The sequence below is a fragment of the Ustilaginoidea virens genome, chromosome 6 (genome assembly GCF_000687475.1).
Source record: "Ustilaginoidea virens chromosome 6, complete sequence".
In the NCBI taxonomy this organism is placed as follows: Eukaryota; Fungi; Ascomycota; class Sordariomycetes; order Hypocreales; family Clavicipitaceae; genus Ustilaginoidea; species Ustilaginoidea virens.
This window is the reverse complement of record NC_057321.1, coordinates 2,591,718-2,614,909: the sequence shown is the minus strand read 5'-3', so window position 1 is coordinate 2,614,909 and position 23,192 is coordinate 2,591,718. Positions and strand designations below refer to the sequence as shown.

The 23,192-nt window shown below is 58.9% G+C and overlaps 8 protein-coding genes across 8 annotated transcripts; 5 read left to right on the top strand and 3 right to left on the bottom strand.

Moving 5' to 3' along the window:
• Positions 1-262: 262 nt before the first annotated feature.
• Positions 263-1,333, bottom strand: UV8b_07629 (uncharacterized protein; the record flags this gene model as incomplete). The annotated part of the gene is made up of 1 exon (XM_043145126.1): positions 263-1,333. The coding sequence occupies one exon, from the start codon at positions 1,331-1,333 to the stop codon at positions 263-265; it is 1,071 nt and encodes a 356-aa protein (XP_043001061.1).
• A 1,048-nt stretch (positions 1,334-2,381) lies between these two features.
• UV8b_07628 (uncharacterized protein) lies at positions 2,382-4,283 on the top strand (the record flags this gene model as incomplete). Its single annotated transcript, XM_043145125.1, has 2 exons — positions 2,382-3,557; positions 3,618-4,283. The coding sequence occupies 2 exons, from the start codon at positions 2,382-2,384 to the stop codon at positions 4,281-4,283; spliced, it is 1,842 nt and encodes a 613-aa protein (XP_043001060.1).
• A 1,610-nt stretch (positions 4,284-5,893) lies between these two features.
• On the top strand, positions 5,894-6,785 carry UV8b_07627 (uncharacterized protein; the record flags this gene model as incomplete). The annotated part of the gene is made up of 2 exons (XM_043145124.1): positions 5,894-5,904; positions 5,966-6,785. 2 exons carry the CDS (start codon positions 5,894-5,896, stop codon positions 6,783-6,785), a joined length of 831 nt encoding a protein of 276 aa, XP_043001059.1.
• A 112-nt stretch (positions 6,786-6,897) lies between these two features.
• Positions 6,898-8,064, bottom strand: UV8b_07626 (uncharacterized protein; the record flags this gene model as incomplete). Its single annotated transcript, XM_043145123.1, has 5 exons — positions 6,898-6,974; positions 7,036-7,210; positions 7,355-7,468; positions 7,584-7,694; positions 7,891-8,064. 5 exons carry the CDS (start codon positions 8,062-8,064, stop codon positions 6,898-6,900), a joined length of 651 nt encoding a protein of 216 aa, XP_043001058.1.
• A 1,194-nt stretch (positions 8,065-9,258) lies between these two features.
• Positions 9,259-10,034, top strand: UV8b_07625 (uncharacterized protein; the record flags this gene model as incomplete). Its single annotated transcript, XM_043145122.1, has 3 exons — positions 9,259-9,445; positions 9,572-9,683; positions 9,764-10,034. 3 exons carry the CDS (start codon positions 9,259-9,261, stop codon positions 10,032-10,034), a joined length of 570 nt encoding a protein of 189 aa, XP_043001057.1.
• A 2,403-nt stretch (positions 10,035-12,437) lies between these two features.
• Positions 12,438-14,237, top strand: UV8b_07624 (uncharacterized protein; the record flags this gene model as incomplete). Its single annotated transcript, XM_043145121.1, has 1 exon — positions 12,438-14,237. One exon carries the CDS (start codon positions 12,438-12,440, stop codon positions 14,235-14,237), a length of 1,800 nt encoding a protein of 599 aa, XP_043001056.1.
• Positions 14,238-15,213: 976 nt separating this feature from the next.
• On the top strand, positions 15,214-15,603 carry UV8b_07623 (uncharacterized protein; the record flags this gene model as incomplete). Its single annotated transcript, XM_043145120.1, has 1 exon — positions 15,214-15,603. One exon carries the CDS (start codon positions 15,214-15,216, stop codon positions 15,601-15,603), a length of 390 nt encoding a protein of 129 aa, XP_043001055.1.
• A 1,047-nt stretch (positions 15,604-16,650) lies between these two features.
• Positions 16,651-20,553, bottom strand: UV8b_07622 (uncharacterized protein; the record flags this gene model as incomplete). The annotated part of the gene is made up of 1 exon (XM_043145119.1): positions 16,651-20,553. The coding sequence occupies one exon, from the start codon at positions 20,551-20,553 to the stop codon at positions 16,651-16,653; it is 3,903 nt and encodes a 1,300-aa protein (XP_043001054.1).
• Between the last annotated feature and the right edge of the window lie 2,639 nt (positions 20,554-23,192).

Below are 23,192 nucleotides of genomic sequence, written 5' to 3'. Positions count from 1 at the left end.
AAGATGGGACGGGCGCATGGCCGGGTTCACGAACGGGCAGCGTGCACAAGACGGACGACACACCGATCCGTCATCAGGAAGCATGCGCGGCTGCCCTGATCCATAGTCGCCCAGACGCTATGGTGCGTAACATTCCAAACATCACCTGTCAGTACAAGCCCGATTGAGCCGCGGTTGGTGTCGCGCACGCTTGGATGCCAGCATCCAAGCAACGCCGCGAGGCTCGTCTGCAGCAGACCGCACATGCCCTGCAGCGCTGCCTTTACCCCCTCTCAGGAGACGCACGACTCCGCTTGCATGCCCTGTTGTCATCCGGGGCCTCGTCCTCAGAACGCCTTCTTTTGCCCTTTGCTGGCGAATCCGTGTCCGCGCGACGGGCCGGACTGCCGGGCTGCTGCGCATCGGAGAATTCACCCTGCAGCTCGTCACCGTTCGCCTGCGCCGCGCCTTCCGCCGTTGGTGCCGAGTCTCGGCTGGTCGAGGGTGAGCAAGCATCAGGCGCGGCAGCGGTCCTTGCGGTTTTGCCGTCGTGGAGCAGATTGTCAGCCGTGACTTCTTCCGTAGGTGGCTTCTCTTGGCTCGTGTTGGCGGCGGACAGGTCGGGAGGGGATAGCGTGCTGGCGAGTGTCGACGCCGAGTCATCCAAGAGCAGCTTTTCCTGCGGGACTGAAGACGGACAAGAGGATGGAGGCGTTTCCTTCGAGCACGGCAGCGGTTCCGCAGCCGCTATGTCTCCCAAATGCTGAATGATGCGACCCTCGTGGCGATTCCCGTCGCTATTTCTGAGAATCTGGTAGTAATAAGGTTCGTCCTGCGTCTCAAAGTTAAGGTCGACCTCGCCGTCGTCTTCTTCTTCTTCTTCTTCTTCTTCTTCTTCTTCTACTTCTTCTTTGGAACATCCATGGTCGCTGTTTGGATGTCCATCTCGGGCCATCTTGACTCCCCCAGGGTACATGGCTGAGCAAATGGCTGTAATCCATCTCTGTATGCTGTATGAGCTGCAGGCAAGGCGAACGTGCCATGCCGAGTCTGCTGTCAAGCAAATTTTCCCTGGGTAGAAACTGTCGCCGAGCATTTGGTCACTGAATGCATATTGCTCTCTGGTTAGTTCGTCGGCACGGTCTTTTGCCTTCTGGTCCAGCTCAGCTGCATCTCTGGCAGCCATTCCTTCTGTAATCATTCGCTCGTAGAAGAAGCGTGGATCTAGTATTGGAATGCAGATTTGGTTGTATTTATTGCCCAGTCGCCGAAGATCGTTGACGGAGAAGTCCGTCATCTCGAGCCATTGGTGTTGGACATCGAGCGGAACGTCGTACATGAATGTGGGTGGCATTCTGGCTGTGGCAAAGGGACACTATGATGTTGAAGACGATGAATGAATCCCGGCATCGACTTTTGATGGAAATGCACGCTTTTCGCAAGAACAGGTGGACAGATGCAAGCAGAAAGTTGAGGAGGCAATGGCAAAAACCCAGCCACCTGCCTCAACCCCTTTGCTTTGTCATGCAAAGCCCCTGACCACATGACCACATGCGCGGGCGTAAGCGCCGAGCCCATAAACAGGCAGGGGGTTTTCAAACATGCAGAGGACGCTAAGCCTAAATAGAACCTGTATCTTCGCATACTTTCTATTAGCAGCTGCAGAGTACATACATGCCCTGCCGCATTCTTCTTCCTTCTATTCCACACATTTCTCCTCTATACCCCGCACATATTATCACACACACACATTATCACAACGTTTGCCCACACAATGGCCTCAGAAGCAGCGACTCCCACACCCTAATTATCCCTTTATCTCAAATTAAGTATGGATATTATATATATAATGATGCAATTACTCTGATTTAGCACCAGTACCTTACATTACGCGCAGTCCTGGCCTAGGGCCAAGTCCCTTATCTTCTCAGGTAAATATGCAGGAAGACTCTAGCCAGTCCTTGAACTAGGCATATTACAAGCCTTAATAGACTACTATCGCGATTTCCCTCACTATATGCACGTTTCAAAGGTTTGCAGCAGCAAAATAAGGAAGATCACTACTCATAGAAAATTATATGCGAAGGCCTAAGTTCTGTTTTAGGCTTAGCGTTCCCTGTCTGTTACGAGTACCCTACGAGCAACCGCCGCGCTAATGCGTGAATGGTTTCGCTTTCAGACACAAGTTCCCAGAAACCAGTCAACCGTCTCCCATCCTTCGCCTTTCAAACATGAGGAGTCAGGGCACGGCGCCAACAACACCGTCTCAGCGGAGCCTCGCTCTTTCCATCTGCCATGCGTTTGTTATAAGACTACAGGTCCAACCGGGGCTCTCAACCGGGGCTCAGGCATAGTTATGAACCGCTACTGCCACTTGCCCACCGTTGCACCCCCTCCTCAACATGTCAGCCAGCAACGAGAGCGCAACTCACCCATTTACTGATGCGGAAATAGAGCACCGAAAGCGCTGTCTTGACCTCGAATCCAAAGTCAGGATATCACAAGTGCTTTGTCAACCGGCACTCACTAACCCGGTCGAGCAGACAAGCACGTATGTCGACAAGAGGGTTGATTTGGCGCCACGGGCGGTAGCAACACGGGCTGAACTTGGAGTAAATGAAGTAGTCGAAGCATTCGAAAGGGCCTCAGTCGAATCGGCTTCGGGCACTCGTCTCATTGTAGCCAGGCCACCATCTCGCCACGCCAGCGCCTTGGATACCGGTACAAGCAGGCTGCCGTACACTATTGGTGGTTGGGACTTGGTCAGCGTTGAGCAACGAATCACGGATGCCGACTTTGTCATATCCCTTACCTTCTATGACCCTCCTCAAGAAAATCCCTCTCCACGGATGATAGCCAACGCTTTACGGTGTCGCCTGTGTTACCAACCGCAGCGCGATGATTGTTATCTCACCAATGAGGATAGTACGCGCCTTCGCGTCACCAAACTGGCCTCTCCGGATGGCCCGCAAGAGGACAGTAAATGCCTTGACCACAACAGAAGCTGCCTGGTTTCGACTGGAGTATGGAGGATCTCCTTTATCGAGACGGAAGAGCAGCATCTTGTGGAGTTTTTGCTCCTTCGGAGGCAATTTGTGGTATGCCCAATTTATTTACCAAATAAGCGGTCGCTGGACGAAGCCGAATTAGTCGGCGGGCGAAGCAAATCGACCGAAACTAGCAAGCAACCCGCCCCTTTACCTCCTGTAGCAGCCGGGAAATCAGCCGCAGATGGTGCTCCGATGAACTGTGGGCCCTCTTCGTCCACCGAAACTGTCCACATTGACACGATGTCGGTTCTTCAGCTTTCAAAGGAATGCTCGCTACTCGTGAAGAGCTCGCCACCCACTGAGGTGACCTTAGAAGACGAAGGAGTGACGTCTTATAGGCTCGACTTTCGTTGGAAAATCGACGAGACAGTAGGGTCAAAAGTCTTTGCTTGTTATCATTCAGCCCTGCCTGGCGGCATAGTCGTCAAGGCTCTTGATTACACAGACAGGCCCAGCGGAAGATCACCGTTGAGCGGCTGCGTGAAGAACTGGAAACGGGAACAGGCCTTATTAGATCGACTTGATCATGTAAGTTTCGCATTGGCAAGCACGTCAACAACATCTTGATTTCTAACTCTTGCTCTTCAGCCCAACATCATCAAGTTAAAGTCTTATGACAGCCGTATGCTGGCATTGTACCTTGAGCATCTGCCACTTTCGGTCCAGCGGCAGTCACCGGTATCCCCGGCTGTCGCTCTTACTTTACTTGGTGATATTTCGGCCGCCTTGAATTATCTGGAACGGGAAAAAATCGTTCACAATGACATTAAACCTGCCAACATCGCGTACTCTGCCGAGCGTGGCGGTGTCTTGTTCGACTTTGGAATGGCTGCCATTGATGGGGAGCTAGTACTAGGTGGTACGCCCATGTTTCTCCCCCCTGAATACCTGTCTCATGAAGTGTATAAAAAAAGGCGCGGCCCACATAGCGACATTTGGGCACTGGGCTTAACTATGCTCTTTTGTACGGGGAAAATACGGTATCCCAAGAAGAAAGTGGCGGCTATTAATCTGTTCAACTTGGCTATCGAGGATAGTGCTGATACTCAGAACCTCAAGAACTGGCATGCCACCATCGACTGTGTCAGAGTGGGCCTGGCTCTAGAAGAACAAATGGACCTGATCATATATCACATGCTGGAGCCCAAATTCGAATTGCGCATCACGGCCGCAGGAATACTCGCCGAACTCGGACGATACAAGGATGTTTCGGTCAACTCAGGTAGCTCCCTCCCTTCGACCCTGGAGTCCTAAACCCGGTTGCCATTCACGGCATAGATGATCAGGCAGCAAGTCGAGTTGGGAAATCAATATAAAGCACCATGGCTGCCGTGTCTCGTCGTGACCAAGCTGTATCACCCCGAAATAGTATATACAGCTCTCTCAGTAGTAAAGACCGAACAAAGATACAGTTTGAAGTAGATGTAGTTCAGCCCGTGGGGACCTTGACGCAGTCGTAACCAGCAAAACGGTTGTTTGCATGAACGGAGGATTCCTGCAGACGGGACCGTTTCCCAAGCCGACTCGTCCAGCCAATAGTCCGGGTTGACTGATGCATACTGATGCGGCTTGTTCTGCGATCCGACGCGCGGTTTCATAGCCAAGTATGGACCGACTGTGGAAGAGGACGGAGCTGGGTAGCAAGCCAGAGGGCGGGTTTGCTTTATGCCATATTCTCAACCCTGGCCTCCTCTTCTACCTTGGAATGGGCTATTGCCCGGAGGGTTGGCGACTTGACGAAGGCGACCTGGGGCTTCAAGACGGACTCCTCCCTCATAATCAGTAGTGACGCGTGGCCAAAGGGTTGTCATGTTCCTTATATATATAGAATGCAGCCGCTGCAAGGCTCAACGATAGGACAGAGTAAGGAAGGTATCGGGCTCGTGCTTGTCGGGGCTCTTCTCCAAGTACTGCTAAGCAAGGTACATAGGTCACGTACCCTGCACATTAAGAACGGGGAAAGCAAACGAGGGCTGTGCCAATCACCGTGCGGTACGCAGTGAGGCGCACATGACATGCCCCAGCCGTTAGCCGTTAGTGTTGGAATCGTCGGTCAGTCGGTTAGTCAGCTAGTTACTCCGCGCACCTGACTGGCATACGTGGCCGCGGCACGGCCGCGGCACGCCCACGTGACTGCGGCACGCACACATAAAAAGGCCACATCGTCAGGTGCCGCCCTATCTGCTCTTTTCTTCCTTTCTTAGTTAAGCCAATATATTATAGTCAAAGAGGAATCATACCTTTGACCCGTGATACGGTACGATGCAGTAGCATCCCGCGCGCGCCCTACGGACTGGGACCCGAGTATATACCGACACTGACCAGTGTTGATAGGAACTCGGTATACCCAGTTGTCCGTAGGGTCGCGCGCGTGGTATGATGTACCGGGTGATCACCAAGTAAAGGATTTTATTACTTTACTAATGACTATCTAAGAGGGTAGGAAAATGAAGCAAAAGAGGAATTACACGATGTGGCCCCTTTTCCTGTGCCCGGCAGGGCACGCGGGCAGCCCGACCCGGCCGCGCCGGTGCACGTGACCACGGCACAGGCACAAAAAGGCCACATCGTGTAATTCCTCTTTTGCTTCCTTTTCCTACTTTCTTAGATAGTCATTAGTAAAGTAATAAAATCCTTTACTTGGTGATCACCCGGTACATCATACCACGCGCGCGACCCTACGGACAACTGGGTATACCGAGTTCCTATCAACAGTTAGCGGGCAATTATTGCAGCGGTCCGCCCCACTGTGAATTCCCTTCCCAGCATTGGATTGGCAGGGCATCGTGAACCTCCTTCGCTTCGCCCACCACCTTGGGCTTCGAGACAACTTCCCGTGGCACCGTGTGGAGGAATGGGCAGAGATGGACGCAGAGTAAGATGGGCCACCGGCAGCATTGCCTTAGCTTCAACGGCGCCAGACTAACCATTCGCAGAATCGCCGCATCGAAGCCCTTCACGCTCGTCATTGGTCCCCACCGCCGCGAGTTTATCATGCACTCAGCCAAGGTTGCCGGGCTCTCCCCAGCTCTCAAGGCGCTGGTGAATGGACCAATGCGAGAGGGTGTTGAAGGGAGAGTAGAGTGGGATTTCTTGGACGACCTAAGCTTCCTATGTTTCTTCAATTACGCCTACACAAACCGCTATGATGCAACAAAGATAAAGGCTGATGCTAAGCCTGGAATGTCGGCCTCGAGCAACCCAGACCTTTCTGTGACGACAGTCCTCGATACCAAGATGGTGGTCAAGTTTGACGATGGCCAATTTACATCCAGGGGCTGGCCTGTTCGCCAGACGTCAAGGGTGAAGCCCAGAAAAGACATACTTAGCAAACGGGCCGCTCTGTGGACTCATTTCTGTTGCCTAAAGAAACCTAGGGACGACCCAGACGAACGCAACGAGGAGGCAATCATCGCAGGGGGGGAGCTTCCACCGGAGCAACTGGTGTGCAACGCCAAGCTGTACGCTTTCGCCGACTACTACGGCATTGAGGACCTGAAAGTTCTAGCATACAACAAGCTGCACAAAGATTTACGCGACGCCGCTGAATGCCGCCTGCGCTTGTCCAACGTGGTGTCTCTGTTGCAGTACTGCTGCGACAGACCTGTCCCTGATGAGCTGAAGGAGCTGGTCGTGCTCTATGTCGCTTGTCAATTCGACAACATTTGGAAAGAAGAGGGATTCCAGGATCTTCTGGCGACTCACGGTGACTTGTCCGTGGCCATTATTGGAGAGCTGCGCGGTTTATTGGAGTAGGGCATGGAGGCTCACGGCGGCTTGTCGCCAACCCGTCTCCGGAGAGCTGCGAAGTGTGTTGGGAGTAGGGCATGGCTCACCGGCGCCGGTCAACTGTGGTTGAAGAGGGTCACTACTGTAAACGTGAGACAGCGTTTTCCATTTCGCAGGTTCTTTTTGCATCGTGGTTCGGCAAGGCGAGGAAATAGCCTATTTGATACGTTTGAGCATCTCACGGAGTCCCGGGGGGGGGGAACACAAATCTACCTACATGACGTATGTAGTCTAGGGGTGTCTGAATTCATTGCAACGCTGGTTGACAGCGTGATTCGGTTGCCACTGAAATGCAGATCAAGCACGACGTCTAGGGTTCCGCACCACGCCCTGGATCCGATCCATGTGCCAACCTGCCCGTTCCAAGACTGGTGCGCTTCCGCCTTCAACGTCTTCGGAAACGAGGCAGCAAAACAAGCCCCCCCCCCCTCCTTCCCACCAAGCCTCACTTCTGGACGTCTTCGTCAGAAGGTTCCAAGCTTTCGCGGATTGTCCAGCTCCGGCAGCCACAGCGGCTCGGCATCCATCGCCATCACCTGCCGCATCGTAGGCCACGTTATCCAGGCCGTGAACCGGTCCTCAAGCGGGGTTTTGCAGTCCACAAACCTGCTCTTGTTCTTGTGAACGCAGTTATGGCCGTCCCTCGGGCACTGCGACGCGAGTCAGTCTTGCCCACACCCGCCGCCGCCGCCGCCGCCGCCGCCGCCGCCGCCGCCGCCCGGCTTCCGCTTCCCCTCGGCGTCCTGCGCGCGGGTCCCGACTTACCGCGAACTTCTTATGGCACCTTCCCGCGCGAAGCGACGGGTACGCCGCCCTCTTGCGGTTCGCCGGAATCATCTTGTAAGCGGTGCACATGCCGTCTTTCTTCTGGCAGGTCTATAGGCGGTGACGAAATAAGCAGAGCCGTAGCATGAACGGAGCCGCGAGCCACCGAAAGCGGATTTTTGTCTTTTTTCCTCTTCCTCTTCTTCTTCTTTGATTTCTTCTTCTATGTTTTTTTTTTTTAAACTTTTTCAAACTTTTTCCTTGCTACAAGGTGGTGACGCGTGCGGCGGGGGAAAAGGGTACCTACGCCGATCCAGTAGTAATTGGGGCGATCCGGGAAAGCGGGATCCATTGAGTCGAAGGCCATAAAGGCAAAGGGCTTATTGCCCATCAACGAGTGGATCAGTTCGACGTCCATGTCGGCGTGGGCGGGGAGGATGCCCGCGGCGGATAGGACGAGCGCGACGCCGAGGAGTCTCATGGTGGCGGATCTGCCGACGGTCAGAGGTGCGCGTTTGCTGCCGGTGGTGCTGCGATTTGCGGGAAAAGAGGGCATCCGGCCAGTTCGCGGGGTTGCCGGGTAGGATGCTGAATCCTATTTATTCGTCGGGACGGGGGGACACGCGCTCCGAGGAGCGAGCGCTCTTGTCTCCTCGGAGCGCTCTTGCGAGGGGGGGGGGGCGTTTCTGCTGTGCTGTGCTGTGCTGTGCTCGGCTGGGCCGCGGGCCTCGTTGGGTGGTTCGCGCTGCCGGGCGACTATGTTTAGAAAGGGGGGCCCGGTGGTGAAATGCCCCAAGTGCCAACTTGGCGGGCGCACGTGGCGTGCTGCTTCCTTGGTTGTAGCCGGCATCCACTACGGGCGACTGGGAATAATGTCCACGGACCGGGTGGGTGGGCAGGATGGGCTGGAAATAGGGGCACCCGAGGAAAAGCGCCGGGGGAGGCTCGTCGGGGGAGGCGCTGTCCGAGCTTCATTCACCGTGGGGCATGAGTCGGTATTGACGCGGGAAACAATCAGCCAGGACGCTGGCACGCATTGGAAAGCCGTCGAGATGCCTCGGCGCAGGAACGGCAGCTGTGGGAAGGGCGGAGGGAAGGGGGGAGTGGTGCCTCGGCATAGTTGGCTCGGAACGCGGAGTGACGCAGCATCTGGAACGCAAAGCAAGGCGAGACGTTGGCTTCATCCAGGGTTTGGGTCTCTTTGGCGACGAGTTTCCGACAGACGCGAGTCTCGGTCTCGGGGTACCCATTGCGGCTGCGGGTGGGGGCTGTTTTTGAAATTCTCGTCTTGGACGATGCTCTGCGCGCGCTCCCTGCTAGCTGGAAAACGTGACGAGGCAGCGGTTGCTCGGTAGAGTGGAGAAAGGAAACGGCGCGAGTTGAGATTGTGCCCAGACGCCCTTTGAGCCCGTCGCCGCATCACGGCCAGCTTCGGGCATCCGTGTTGTCCCGCACCCTGCCAGGATGACGGCAGGGCCTGGAACTCGCCCACACAAGACTGCTGGACGGCTGGACGGCTATAATCGAGCTTGCATCTGCCGGATGGCCGTGGTTCGCTAGATAGTCTGACCGGCACAGACGGAATCGACTCTTTGCTGTTGACTCGCAGAATAGCGGCATTCATCCTTTGAGAACCCGCACGGCACACGAAGCAGCCGCCACATGTCCCGCGGCCATGACACCACTTTTGATTGTCAAAGCTATCTGCAGTAGTGAGTTTTCTCCTCTGTTCGTCTCTTCTGACGCAAGCTCTTGGCACCATGGAGAAAGCTCCCACGTAAACGTGCTTGTTGCGCGCAATCCGCGATCCGACCGCACAGCCCATTCTGCCCAGGCCTCCCGCCAGTGGATCCCGCAGCTCCGTCAGCCATGCGCTTGTTCAGCGTCGTCGTCGTGTTGCTCGTCCACTCGGGTGTCTGCTCTCCCGTGGCCATCCCGGCGGGCACCTGCACCTGCACCTGCACCTGCACCTAGCTTGGCCGTGCCAGTCGACTCGCCTCCGCCGGCTCCTGAGTGGTCCAACGGGTGGGACGTCCTCGCTCGCCGTCCGCGAATCACGCCCTTCGTCGCTGAGGGCTCAGAGGTTCGACAGGGCCCCCGGTGAAACCACCCGGCTTGCCGAGCAATGCGCGCAATCGGGCAATGGTTGTTCCCCGTGCAACGACGACCCCGAACGGCAGCTGCGCGACGCAAAAGGGCAAGCCTTCTCTATGGAACAGGCGACAGAATGGCCGGCTCAGCTGGGGGTGGGCTTCCATCCAGGCTGGGGCTGGCGCCGATGCCGCCGCGACGGAAGCCCGTCCGCCGTCCGCTGTCCGCTGTCCGCTGTCCGCTGTCGTTGGGAGATGCGCCGTCGCGTCTCGGCCGTCGGCAAACGCAGATGAAGCATTGGCCGGGTCCAGGCCCCCGACGGATCTGATGCACCGCGTGCTTCATGTGGACCGTTGGTGAGGGCGTCGTGGCGCATTATGCTCGTGGTACAATGAGGTGGTGGAACGTGGCCAGGGCCGGACGCAGGCACGAGCGGCATCAACAGCGACACCCGTGACCCTGCGGCACTGTCCATTGACGCGTGGGCATTATGTATGATGCTGCTGCTCCGGGATTCGGGGCGCACGGGCACGTCGGCAAAGGAGGCGTCTGGTGCTTCTTGGACTGCGGAACCCAGCCCGGTCCCGGGAGCAACGAGTTCTTGCCCGTGGCCGGGGAAGGTTCAGCCGCATGATTGCCGCATGATTGCCGCATGATTGCCGCATGATTGCCGCGTGATTGCCGCGTGGTTGCCGCGTGGTTGCCGCGTGGTTGCCGCGTGATTGCGTGCGGTGGAAACTGGGGACTGGAGGGCTTGTTTCGTGGCTGAAGCATGAGATATCCCATTCTTCTCGCGATGAATAGGCGACGAAGGCGAGTCGGCGGTGGGGGTTCTGGTCTGGTCTGGTCTGAGCCGGTCCCTGATTACCTAATTTCCGCCAGGCTAGTGAACGACAATGGGCGGGTTGTGGGGCGTGTGGGGTGTGGTCTGGTGTGTGTGGTGCAAGGGGGGCGGTGGCTGGCAAGGAGAAAAAGAAACGGCACAAACGGCACAAACGGCACGGGGTCTTTGAGGGCATTGAGTTGGAGAAAGAAAGAAGAAAGGGGCCCTGGGGCGATTACTTATCCGCGGCTTTGCAGCAAGTCTGGCAGACTCGGGGCGTACCGAGTACGGAGTACGGAGTACTCGCCGCGCAGAAGATGGGGACTTCTTTGGCGAGGTCATTACTAAGGAGCCGGCCATTGGTCGTTGGCAGGTTGGTTCTTGGTTCTTGGTTCTTGGTTCTTGGTCCTTGGCGACGAGCGAAGTGGCCGACCTTGGCCATCCCCTTTCCCAGCGGGCCTCCGCGTTTCGCGTCCCGATTCTGGCCGAGAAGGAGGAGTTACTTATGTACAGTACTTACTGCACGCGAGCAACGGCGGGGATGCTTGTGGACTTGCCATTATTGTGTGGATTGTTGTGCTGGTGGTGACTGACGATCCACCTTATGCGCCACCGGCGGGACCAACCACAGCCATGACAAGTGATTCGCAGCCAATCCAATCCAATCCACGGGCGGGCCGCCATGGCAGGTTGCAGCACGGTGGCCGAGACGGGCACCCCCCTGACTCAGCACCCGATTTCTTACTATTTTACCCCTGGACCCAGCGCGGTGTGGCGTCGGAGCGACCAGGAGGGGGTGCGCCTACAAAGTGCGCCTACAAAGGACGCCAGCACCCAAGAGTCAGTCGGATGAACCACAAACGGCGCTTTCAGCTGCTGCGGCTACACGGCCGCCAAAATGACCTCGAGGCTCCAAGGCGACTTCGTCTTCCGATAGGGCCAACGGCTGCTTCAGTGGAGCGTTGCTTTGGCGGAGCGTTGCTCATGAGTGAATGGCAGGCTAGGCCTAGGCCGCACGTCCTGTCGGCCTGGTGGGGCGGGTTGACGACAAACACGGGGCTGTTGAAAGACGAAAGACGTGTGATGCAAAGAAGCGAACAAACAGACGGCTGATCTGGTGTGATGCGTCTTCATGCGTCTTCATGTGCAAGGGCAAGTAAGTGCATGTGCAAGAGCGACTGCAAGAGCGTGCAAGTGCAAGAGCATCCAAGAGCGAGTGCAGGTGCCTGCGCCTGCGCCTGCACATGCACATGCTTGGCGAGGCGTGCTCCGCCTCCCATTGGTTGGTGGGCGCCAGCCGACTTTCCCCCCCTTCTCGTCACAAAAAGTCGGCGTCCAATCTTCACAGCCATTTTTGCCAGAATGCCAATGCGAGATTAATTCATTGTCAGCCAGCCCTCCCCTCCCGCGGACCTGGGGCCCGGACCCCATCCGCGATTCAGCTCTTCTCGCAAACTCGCAAAGCCGCCGTTGTCCCGCGGTGGAGCGGAGCCCGGCGCGTCCCAGCATGTATAACCATCACTCGATACCCAGACGCCCTCTGCTCCATGGGCACCCGATACCCCCTGTTGCAACTCTTGATGCAGCGGCCCAGCAGCCGTTGGCACCTGGTATCTGCGGTACCCGTGGTGCCTGTGACAGGTGCATGAACAACCCCGCAGCCACAAGTCGGGCAAGAGCACCACCCCCCCTCCTTCCCTTTTTATAAAATATCAATAGGATAATAAGTAATATTAATAAAAAAAAAAAAAAGAGAGAGAGAACAAGGCTGAACGGCCACGAGCTTAAGTAACTGCCCATATGCTCCTGTTTTTCATCCTCTGCAATCGATTTCCCCCGAATCCCGGCAGCCATGTAAAAATTATTCGCATTGCAAAACGACTGCCGACTTGACGACCCCATCACCACGGCCCATCACCACGGCCCATCACCACGGCCTAATGCGGGCCTTTTCGAGGAGCAGACGGAGCGACAGCATCGCGGCTGCGCTGGACAACCCCGACGACGGGCTGCGAGTCCACGACGCCGACAGCAGCTGCCTGCTGAAAGATCCCTTCTCCGGCTTGACCTTGGCCCACTCGCCCTCGGCGTCTGGCCTCGGCTCCAACACTCGACATGGCTTCTTGACCTCCGACACGGTTCCCAGACGACCGGCCTCCCAAGGCGCGCAGTCCCACACATCCTCGACCGTGCGCTCTTGCTCCAACGCCTCCTCCACACACTGTCCCACCTACAGCCTCTATCCCGCGCCCACCAAGCCCCTCCCTCCGCTGCCTCCCAAGGCGGGCTCCTCCTGCTCCTCCTCCTCCCTCTCCGTCGGACGCCGTCCTTCGGAAACCTCGCTGGGAGCCAGCAGCAGCAGCGCCGGCCGCTCGTCGTCACGCTACTCAGATCCCTCTACAAGCGTAGCTGCTGCTACCGCCGCCGCCGCCACCGCCACCGACGTCCCAAGTGGGCTCCTTCCGTGCGCATCGCCGCCGCCGCCGCCGCCGCCGCCCATCTCGACGCTCCTCGTCCACGCTTCGGGTTCTCGGCCGCCCTCCGCCCTGCAAGCCTCCCTCAGGACCCTGGTCGTGTCCGACGACAAGCGCATCAACAACTGCGTGCACCACCTCGACGTGTCGTCGACGTCGTCGACCCTCGCCAGCAAGCACGGCAACAACTTTGTCAAAGTGTGGTCTCTGGAAACGGGCGACGTGCTGAGCACCATCAAGTTCTCGTCGTACACCGAGGCCCAGTCCCGCTCGCGCGACTACCTGATCCGCAGCCATGCCATCCTGTCCGAGACGTCGCGGCTCGTCGCCATTGCCACCAAGTTTGGCCGGACGGTGGAGGTCTGGAACTGGGACAAGAAGAAGAGCGTCCAGACGATTGACGGGGCGGATCGCTGGGCGGCCGGCAAGATGGAGGAGGCGTACGACCACGGATGGGGCTGCCTCGCCGCCTACCGGGGGGAAGCCAACAAGATCGACCTCTACGCCGCCACGAGGGAGAAGAAGCCGTTTGTGAAGATGCGGACGATAGACCTGGCCCAGGCCAACCTGCCCTTCATCCCGCAGTACCCGGAGCTGGCCCTCTCGGCCACGAGCCCCCTGGTTGTCGCGGCAGCCGGTCCGCGGCCGCCGCGCATGGGCAACCCGCCGCCGCAGAGGGAGACGCTGCTCATGGCGTGGGAGACGCACGACGTCGGCGGCGGCCAGCCCGGCAGCAAGCCGTACCGCGTCGCGCGGCCCTGGCAGCACGCGGAGCTCGACACGGCCATCCCCTGCCACCTGGCCACCTACGGCAGCGTGGTGGTGTCGATCTGGATCCCCGCCACCTTCCGCGCCGTGCCCGTCCGCGGCGGCGCCGAGTACAACCTCACGACGGTGCGGGTGCCCTCGCGCTACGTCCTGGTGTGGGACCTGGCCGCCAACTCGACCAGGGTGTTTGGCATCCCCAACTGCACGAGCTGCATCTCGCCCGACTGCCGGTACGTGGCCTACTGCCACGCCAGCGGGGCCGCCATCGGCGCGCGCGGCACCCTGGCCGTCATCGACGTCATGTCCTCGCACGAGGTGTGGAGCTGGCCCGACCGCAACGCCACGGCCGTCGACAGCGGGCCCAAGCCCGGCCTCGGCCAGTTTGACGATCTGGCCAAGGTCAGGGAGCTGTGCTTTTCGGCCGACGGCAAGGCCCTGCTGGTGGGGGATGCGGACGGCCGGATTGGCGTGTATGATGTTCACCCGAGGAAGGAGTAGTCTTTTTTGATACTTTGTGATACTTTTTGATCTTTTTTTTTTGATTCTTTTTGATACTTTTGATCGTTTTGTATCCTTGTTTGATTCTTTTTGATACTTTTGATCGTTTTGTATCCTTGTTTGATCCTTTTTGATACTTTTGACCGTTTTTTCCTTTTTGATCCTTTCTGATCCTCTTTGGTTCGTTTTGCTTATTCTGTTTTGTTTTATTTCGTTCTATTGTATTAACTTTCTGTTCCCCCGCCGAGGCGTTCATCTGGCTTGGAGTACTGCATCTCTGTTTTCTGGGGCACGGCCTGCTTGGTCTGGCTGGTGTGGCGAGGATCCCAATCCCAGCAATGATGACGATTCACGACGGTTGACTGGTGGGTTTTCAGCGTGCTTGTCTGCTCGTAGATGCAGCGTAGATGGAATCAGTGCGACTGCAGCATAGGTTGGGCCAGCGGCCATGCCGATGATTTTAGCTGCATGCGCGCGCAAACACCAGCCGCAACATGAACGCGGAATACATACTGTGCATCAGATGCATTCGCACGCAGACACCAGCTGCAGCATGCAAGCACGAACCTCTGATTCCAAAGGCATCGCGGGGTATTACGTGCGGCTCCAAACGTCCGCACAAGAAGATACGCCATGCGATTAGAACACACGCAATGCGTCTCGCCGAATACTCGAGGCAGCTCCCAGCGCCGCAACTACTGCGTCGCCTCCCGCTGGACAAGCAAAGCGATGCGCAGCACATCCATCTGCCTTGGTGAATCTTGGAGAATCTTGGACCAAACCGCGTCACGCGTGCGCCGTCAGCAACGACACTTGTCCCCGCCGTGCAGTCCGCAGGCCTCGGCGCTTACGAGGCCAAAGCCGCGTACGCCTGTACGCGGTTGCGCCACAAAGCCGTGGACAGGGCGGCGCATGACGCGGCCGTCGGGGTCCGTCCGTCCGTCCGACCGTCGTTTATCCCTCGAAGCAGCACGTCATGCGTGACGTGTGTCCAGCCGCCCGGACCGCTGCCACGGGGCACACCCCCTGGGCGCGGCCTCCTCTTCCCGGTCGACAAGGCGCGGTGCTTTGCTGTCGGCGCTGGGCGACCCACCACCAGGCGGCTTACACTGGGCGGCATGCGCAGCAGGAAGCACGGGTTCTCTGGGCGGCAGCCGGAAACCGATGGGCAGGGAGCGAAGAGCTGACGTGGCGAGTCAGCTGCGTCGCAGGGTGGCTGGGTGGTCAACTTGGGTCTGGGAGGGACGAAGCATGCAGGCAAGGGCGAAGCTTGGCGGGCCGGAGTGGACCTCCGGCGTGGCGCCGAGGGAGCTGCGGGGCCGGGGGGGTTGTCGATGCTTGTTCAAGGTCACATGGGATTGTTTAGCGGACGAGGTATGCATCGCAGCCAGGCGAGACCGGTTTCGTGGTCTAGTTGGTCATGATTTCTCGCTAACACCGAGAAGGTCCCCGGTTCGAGCCCGGGCGAAACCACACGTTTTTTTTTTTTTTTTCTTTTTTCGGGTTGTCATCTTTTGTTCTGTTTTTATACGTTCTTTTGGCCTACCGTCGCGAATGGCTGGGATCAATCTAAACACAGAGTCTGACTGCGGAGTAATTCGCAATCTGACTCCAGGCGAAGGATTCGTATGCCAACCGGTGCGTTGTGCAACACGCAAAGGCTCCCCTCCCTTACTCGGCAAGCGGAAGCACCCGCCAATCATCGAGGTCCGGGTGGGGAAGCTTGACGCGTAGGACTGGGGCTTAGCTCGGCAAGGATTCAACGTCAGTGTCTCCTTGTCCAGACTCCAGAGTTTCACCCGTCGACCTTGCCCTCTCCATCACCACCTCTGCAGACGTTTGCGGGATTCGTCCAGACGCTGTGCCTGGGCTGCCGTATCCCCGTGTGCACTCGCGACAAACAACCGCAGCAGGAGAGCTGCACGTCGAGGCAGACGAGAGCCGTGATGGACGCGCCGCAGAAGCATGGGAATCGCGGCTGCGGAACGCTTCCTTGCCGCCGGCCCCGTCGGGCTGGTCACGTCGGGCTGAGGGCATCGGTGTGTGTGTGCAAGATGCTTGTTCTCGGAATTACGCTAAATACCAACTTGCTGCAGCAGCCCGATCTGAAACCCCCAAAGCTAATTATTCCACCTCGTCTCGCGAGCTTTTTTTCTTATCAAACAAGGATAAAGATGAACCGATGGCACATGAACGAAAACGAAAGCGAAAGCCCAAACCAAAATCGAAAAGAGAGAAAACGCCGGAGAAACCGCCCCGACATTGCTACCGTCCCAGCTTCCTCCATGCTTTGATGCAGCACAGTTTCTCTATATGCCATAAGGTGTCTCGGTCGTCTAGTTTGGTTTTTTTTCTTCTCACCATGATGCAAACAAAATATCTCTCTTCTCCTCGCCGGGGAGGGCGCCTGGGCTCAGGCGGGGCAAGGTAGTTCCCAGTCGGATCCTTCTGAACTCTCTGAGCTCTCCAGCTTCTTGCCCTCGACCCAAGGCCGCACGGGATTACCCTTCCATCGCGTGCCTGCTGGCAGCTGCTCTCCGCGCATGACGAGCGACGACGCCGCAACAGTTGTGCCTGCGCCAATGGTCGTTGCCGGCAGTGCGATGGCTCGAGGGCCCAGGGTGGCTCCGTCTTGCAGGATGACCTTGTCCAGACGCATGATTCGGTCGTGGAACAGGTGCGTTTGCATAACCGCCCGCCTGTTGATAGTGGCGCCGTGGCCGACCTCGCACAATTCAGCCTCGGGCAGATGATGGCTCTCTATCCACACGCCGTGGCCAATCTTGGCTCCCAGACTACGCATCCACCAGTTCAGAAAAGGGGTGCCGTAAAAGGCCCCGGCCATCCAGGGGACAGCCAACGACTGGATAAAGACGTCGGCGAGCTCGTTGCGCCACACAAACGAGCTCCACAGGGGGCGCTGCATGCCGGGCTTGATGACGGGCGTCAGGAACCACTTGGCCAGGGTGGTCATGGCGCACGCCGCGATGCCTGCGCCAAGCAAGAGACCGCCGCCGGCGAGAACGGCCCACCCGACGCCGAATGTGATGAGGATCCACATGGAGCCGGTTCCAACGCAAGTCGTCAGCATGGCCCCAATAAGCAAGGGGACGATTCTGCACGACTCCACCATTCCTCTGGCCAGGACGAGCCGAGCAGGCGGCTTGAAGGTAAGCGACTCGTCCACGTCCGTGTCCACCTTCCGAGGCAATGAGATGGCTGGGCGGCCCAGCCACGATGACTCAGCTTCCATGTCTTTGGGGGCAAAGCCCAGCACGCCGACCAAGGAACGCTCAGGCACGTCAACACCGGGGTCAACCATGGCCGAGTTTCCGACAAACGCCTTGACGCCAACTGACGACGGGCCGACGCGGATCCGGCCGGAGTCGAGTTCGAACGGGGACAGCAAGACGTCATCGGCTAGGAAGGCGCCTTCCTCGACGCGTAATAACGAGGGGATGGGAACAACCGTGGATGCCTCGACGTGTCGACCGATGCGGGCGCCAAACAGTCTCAGAACCGTGGGCGTGATCAAGCTGGCGTAAATCGGGAAGAGGGTGGCTCGCAGGTTCATCATGACGAAGTGGGTGACCCATGCCGCCCATGCCGTGGTGCTGTGCCACGAGTACGAGCCGGGACGAAGGAAAAGGCTTGCCAAGCGAACAATCATGACGTTGACTGCGACGTACGCCAAGATGCCGAGGACGGCTCCGGGGAGCGTGAGCTCAATCACCGCCACCACCAGCTGATGGAAGTTGCTGTAATCGCGGACCAGGAGAGGGGTCAACCCCAGCGCAGGTGCGGCGGGGATGACGGGAAGGAAGTCCAGCAGCAAGAGGGTGACGGTGTAGCGGAGACCCGAGAAGAAGGCCCATTCGGAAAGGTGCTGCTGACGGTTCTCATCCGCCGAGGCCGTTGCCGCATCCGGGCCTCGGACGATGCCTTGGACGACAGTACCGGGCTCCACAACGGCGTGTGGCTCGATTACCGCGTCGGGCATGAGGGTGCTGCGACCGCCCACTCTGGCACCCCGTCCGACGGTGATGAATCCGATGTGCAAAAAGTCACCGTCGATCCACCAGCCGGCCGTGTCGACTTCTGGCTCGATGGCGCAGCCGGCGCCGAAACTGGCGAGGCCGGTGACGGGGGCAAGTCCGTGAAGCTGCACCCCCTTGCCGACGTGGCATCCCAGCAGCCGGGCGTATCGCCTCGCCCATTGAGTTCCAGCAAGGCTGGCAATGCCAGCCATTCCCACAAACCTCTCGGCAGCCCAAAGGCGGAGATGAACAGATCCGCCTCGAGGGTAGGTGCCTGGTTTGATGCCCATGGTGAAGATGCGGGCGCCTAGTGCCGTGGTAAGCATGCGTCCGGGAAAGGTCACGAAAACCGCCCAGAAGACGGCGATTAGCCACCACGGCCAGGCATAGGCTCCAGCCCACGAGTCCGGTCCCAGCCTCAGGGCGAAAAACTTCTTGAGCGTGGCCACGCCCGCGAGCCATTTGCCGCCGTTGAAGGTGAGCTCGGCAAAGATGACGAGGAACTGGACGAGCATGACCCAGCGGGCGGTGGGCTTGACCAGGCGGTCATCCTGCTTGGTGCCGGCAAGGTCGTCGACTCGCGCCGCCATGGCGGCAAGAGTCGGGTACTCGTACACATCGGCAACCGACATGGTAGGGCATCGCTGCCGCAACTGCGTCACCAACTGGGCGGCGGCCAAGCTGGTGCCGCCGAGGTCGAAGTAGTGTGAATCCGGCGACGCCGGCACGCCGAGAACGCGCCGCCATTGCTCGGCGAGCCACGCGGTGGTGCCGTGGATGGGCTGGGCATCGACATGCGACGAAGCGGGCGGCGGCCAGGGCAAGGCCTTGCGGTCCACCTTGCCGGACGTGCGGACGGGCAAGTCGTCGACGGTGACGAGCATGGGAACCAGAGTTGCGGGCAGCAGGCGGCGGAGAATGCCCCTGTCGTTGGCCTGGGGCGGGCTCTTGCGGACGACGTAGCCGACGAGGACCTGGTTGCCGGTCTCGCTGCGGCGGATGGCGCTGGCTCCGGCACTGACTCCAGGCAGCGTCATCAGGGCAGCGTCAATCTCGCCCAGCTCGATACGACGGCCGCCGAGCTTGATCTGCTCGTCGTTGCGGCCGACGAAGAACAAGCCGTCTCTCTCGGCGCGAACAAGGTCGCCGCTGCGGTAGGCTCGCTCGCCATCAAAGCAGGGGGCTGGGGCGAACTTGGCCCTGTCCTTTTCCGGATCAAGGTAGCGGGCCATGCCAACACCTCCGATAACCAGCTCGCCCTCCTGGCCCCATTGAACCGGATGACCCTCGGGGTCCACGACGGCCAACTTCCAACCGGCGAGGGGTAGACCTATCCGAACCGCTTGCCCGGCGACGAGCGGGGCGGCACAGGCGACGACGGTCGCCTCCGTGGGGCCATACGTGTTCCAGACCGACTCGACGTTGGCGGCAAGCCGGGTGGCCAACTCGGGTGGGCAAGCTTCTCCACCGAGAATCAGCAGTCGCAGACCCTTGAGAGCCTCGACGGGCCACAGCGCGGCCAAGGTCGGGACGGTGGACACGACCGAGATGTCCTGGGCGGTGAGGAAGGTACCGAGATCCGCACCGGCCTTGACGAGCGCGCGCGGAGCCGGGACGAGACAAGCGCCGTACCGCCAGGCGAGCCACATTTCCTCGCAGGAAGCATCGAACGCCACGGAGAGTCCGGCAAGAACTCGATCACCGGGGCCCAAGGGCTTGTTGGGCAGGAAGATCCTCGACTCGGCGTCGACAAAGGCGGCAGCGCTGCGATGGGTGACGGCGACTCCCTTGGGCTTGCCAGTCGATCCCGAGGTGAAGATGATCCAGGCGTCATCGTCGACGGTTGGCTTCCGCCGAGGTCCACCAACGGGCGGGTTATGTCTGGTCAGAGCATCCGCGTCGGCCAGGACAGCGGTGACGCCGGCTTCCGTCCAGACCAGCTGGGCTCGCTCGTCCGGATCGTCCACGTCGACGGGGACGTAGGCTGCGCCGGCGGTCATGACTGCGAGGATGCTCACGTAGAGCTCGAGGGAACCCGAGGTGACTCGCACCCCGACGCGGTCCCCCGCTCCAACGCCGGCAGCTCGAAGCTTCTCGACGCGAGAGGCAACCCGTTCAGCCAGCTGGGCATATGTGAGGCGGCTTGTGCCATTATCGATGGCCAATGCATTGGGGTGAAAATCCGTCGTGAGCTGCAGGATATCGACAAGAGTCCGAGGGGTTCCAGCCTCCTCGACGGGATACAGGGCCAGGTCTTGTTTTGAGCGAGTCTGGCTCATTTTTGCTGTGCGTTGGTGCGGAGAGAGGTGCCAAACATCTAGACGTCTCCTCCTGACGAGCAGTTGAAGTATGAACTGGCCAAGATACGACGACGACGACGATGACGACGACGACGACGAGAGGTACGAGGTGGCTGCAGTGTCCCGGGAAGGGAAGGGGGGGGGGGGGGGATGGGAGAGTAAGGCTCAATCAGAGTATACAAGAACGGGACTCTGTAGGGATAAGAGAGTGTTTTTGTATGTTGAGAGTAGTGGTGTGGCGGCAAGGCGGCTCAACTGGTTCAAGCCAGGTACGTTATTATATTTTATTTCTTGGTCCTGCTTTTTTTTTTTTTTTTTTTGGGGGGGGGGGGGGGGGGGGCGGGGGCGGTGGGTTTCCCTCGAGGGGTGCTGATGATGATGTATGTTGTCTGAGAGAGAAGCAGGGGATGCGGGAGTGGGGGAAAGGGCAGTCGACGAGTTTTAAACGCTGAAACGTATATATAGAAATATAGGGTTGCAAGATTCAAGACATTCAACTCCACGTGGGACTGGACGACGCAGAAGGCAGAAGGGCAAGAAAAGGATCTCTGAGACGGGTTGGAACCACTGAGGAGAGGGCCTTGCGGATCTGCCCAGATGCAAGTCGAGGGTGGTCCCAAGCCACTATATAGTATGCGAGCCGTGGCGTTGCAACACGACGACCAAGCCCAGGGAGCTTGCTGGCAGCCGAGCCCTTTTTCCTTGCGTGCCCGTCCGCTTGACGGCCTCGCCAGGTTCCCAGGTTCCGCCCCCCAAGGGTGTGTCGACTTGGGGACAGGCCAGGAAAAAAAACACACGCAAAGCAAAGCAAAGCAAGGGGTCCGGGACGGGAAGAAAAAAAGAGAAAAAAAAAAAACACACACACGCACACACACACACACAGACAGACAGACAGACACAAGCTGACGAGGCCGAATTAGTCACGTCACGGGGGTGAGATGCGGCGGGGCCAGCGAAAAAAATAAAAAAAAAAAACAACGGGCAAGGGGGGGCCTCGTCGGCGTTTCTTACTTGGATCGGACGATATCCGGGGCCACGGGCTGCTTATTTGCTGGGCCCAAAGGAGCGGACGCAAGAGAAGTCTGCAGCACGACTTCTGACATGTTGCTGACCGAAGAGGTGGGGGGGGCCGGACGTGACGAGCAGGGCAGGGGGAACACGCGGACTAGAGAAGAAAAGGAAAAGGAAGAGGAATAAGAAGAGGACAAGGAAGAGAGGTAAGAGTCACGCGCAGGGGGAAGGGGGAAAATGGCCCCCAGTGGTCGATGCGGCGAGTCTGCCGAGCAAGAAGCGGGCCATGGGGGGATGGGCTGGCGGGTGATGATGGTTTGAAGGGGGAAAAGGCGCCTGGGACGAGGGGACCCCGGGGAAGGGGGGGGGGGGTGACCAGGCGGTGGGTTACATGGTCTGAAGAGAGTTGGTCAAAGGGGATGCGATGGGATAGGACGGGATGGGATGGGATGGGAATGTGCAGCAGGTCAGGGACGGAGAGGTTTGCTTGGGGCGGGTGCTGGAGGTGCGAGGTCGTGGTCGTGGCCGTGGTCGTGGCACTTGAATCTGTTATGGGGGTCTGCTGCTGAGTATATTGTATGCCATGTGCATCTTGCGTCTGCGTCTGCAGCTGTTGCTGTTCTTGTTCTGCCGGTGTCTGTTGGCTGCTAGCTGCTGCTGCTTGGTTGGATGCCGGACTTGGGAGTTTATTCCTCAATGGGCTCGGGAAAGCCAGCCGGTAGCGCAGGCGCAGAAACAAAACAGGGCAAGGCAAGGCAGACGGGGCACGAAAGAAAGAAAGCCTAGTCGACGGCACCGAGCTTCCTTCCCCGCGAAGGCAGGAGGTCATCCGCCACGCACGAGCACGCGTCGTCTTCTGCTCAGGGAGAGCGAGCCAGCGCTTCTGGGTGGATTGACTGGGGCAACCTGACCCGGAACCGGTAGCTGATGCGGCTGGCTGTGGTTGTGGTTTGTTTTTCTCAGCGCCATCGAGATGGGCCACTTCCGACATGCCGCCAGCCTCGAATGCCCACGCAACCAGCCCAGGGCAACAACTGGTTTGCCCGCCGAGACGGCTGTGGCGCCGCCAAGAGCAGAGACGAAAGCAGCCCGCACGCCCCCCCCCCCCCCCCCACAGGCTCCTCAAGGGGTTTCGACTTTCGTCCTCGGCCCCCGGTTTGCGAGCGCGCAGCACCGCTGGTTGACGGCGCAGATTGCACCTGCGCCTGCACCTCGTTTTGATGCTCTCTACTTCCCGCTGCTCGTCGGAAGGCGGCGGCGTTGCGTGCGCGTTCGAGCGGGGAGGGGGGGGGGGGGTCTGGCAGAGACGCTGCGGAGAGAGGGAGGTGAAAAAAAAAAAAAGGGGGAGGGGGGGGGGGAGGGAGAGGGGGAAAAGGGGTGTGTGTGTAGGAGCAGTCACATGAGCGCCGCGCACGTTTAACAAAGTAAAAAGTTCGCTCTGCTGGCCCCGGCTCAGCTTTGTTCGACACGCTGCGTTTTTGTAGGGCGTTTGTTCCTGGCGTTTGATGCCGGCGCGGTTTCTGCGGCCGGGGGGGGGGGGGGGCAGCCTTGGCGATCCAGCCAGGAGAAACGCCGCCGCAACCAAGTTTCTCCCCAGGCGGGCGGGA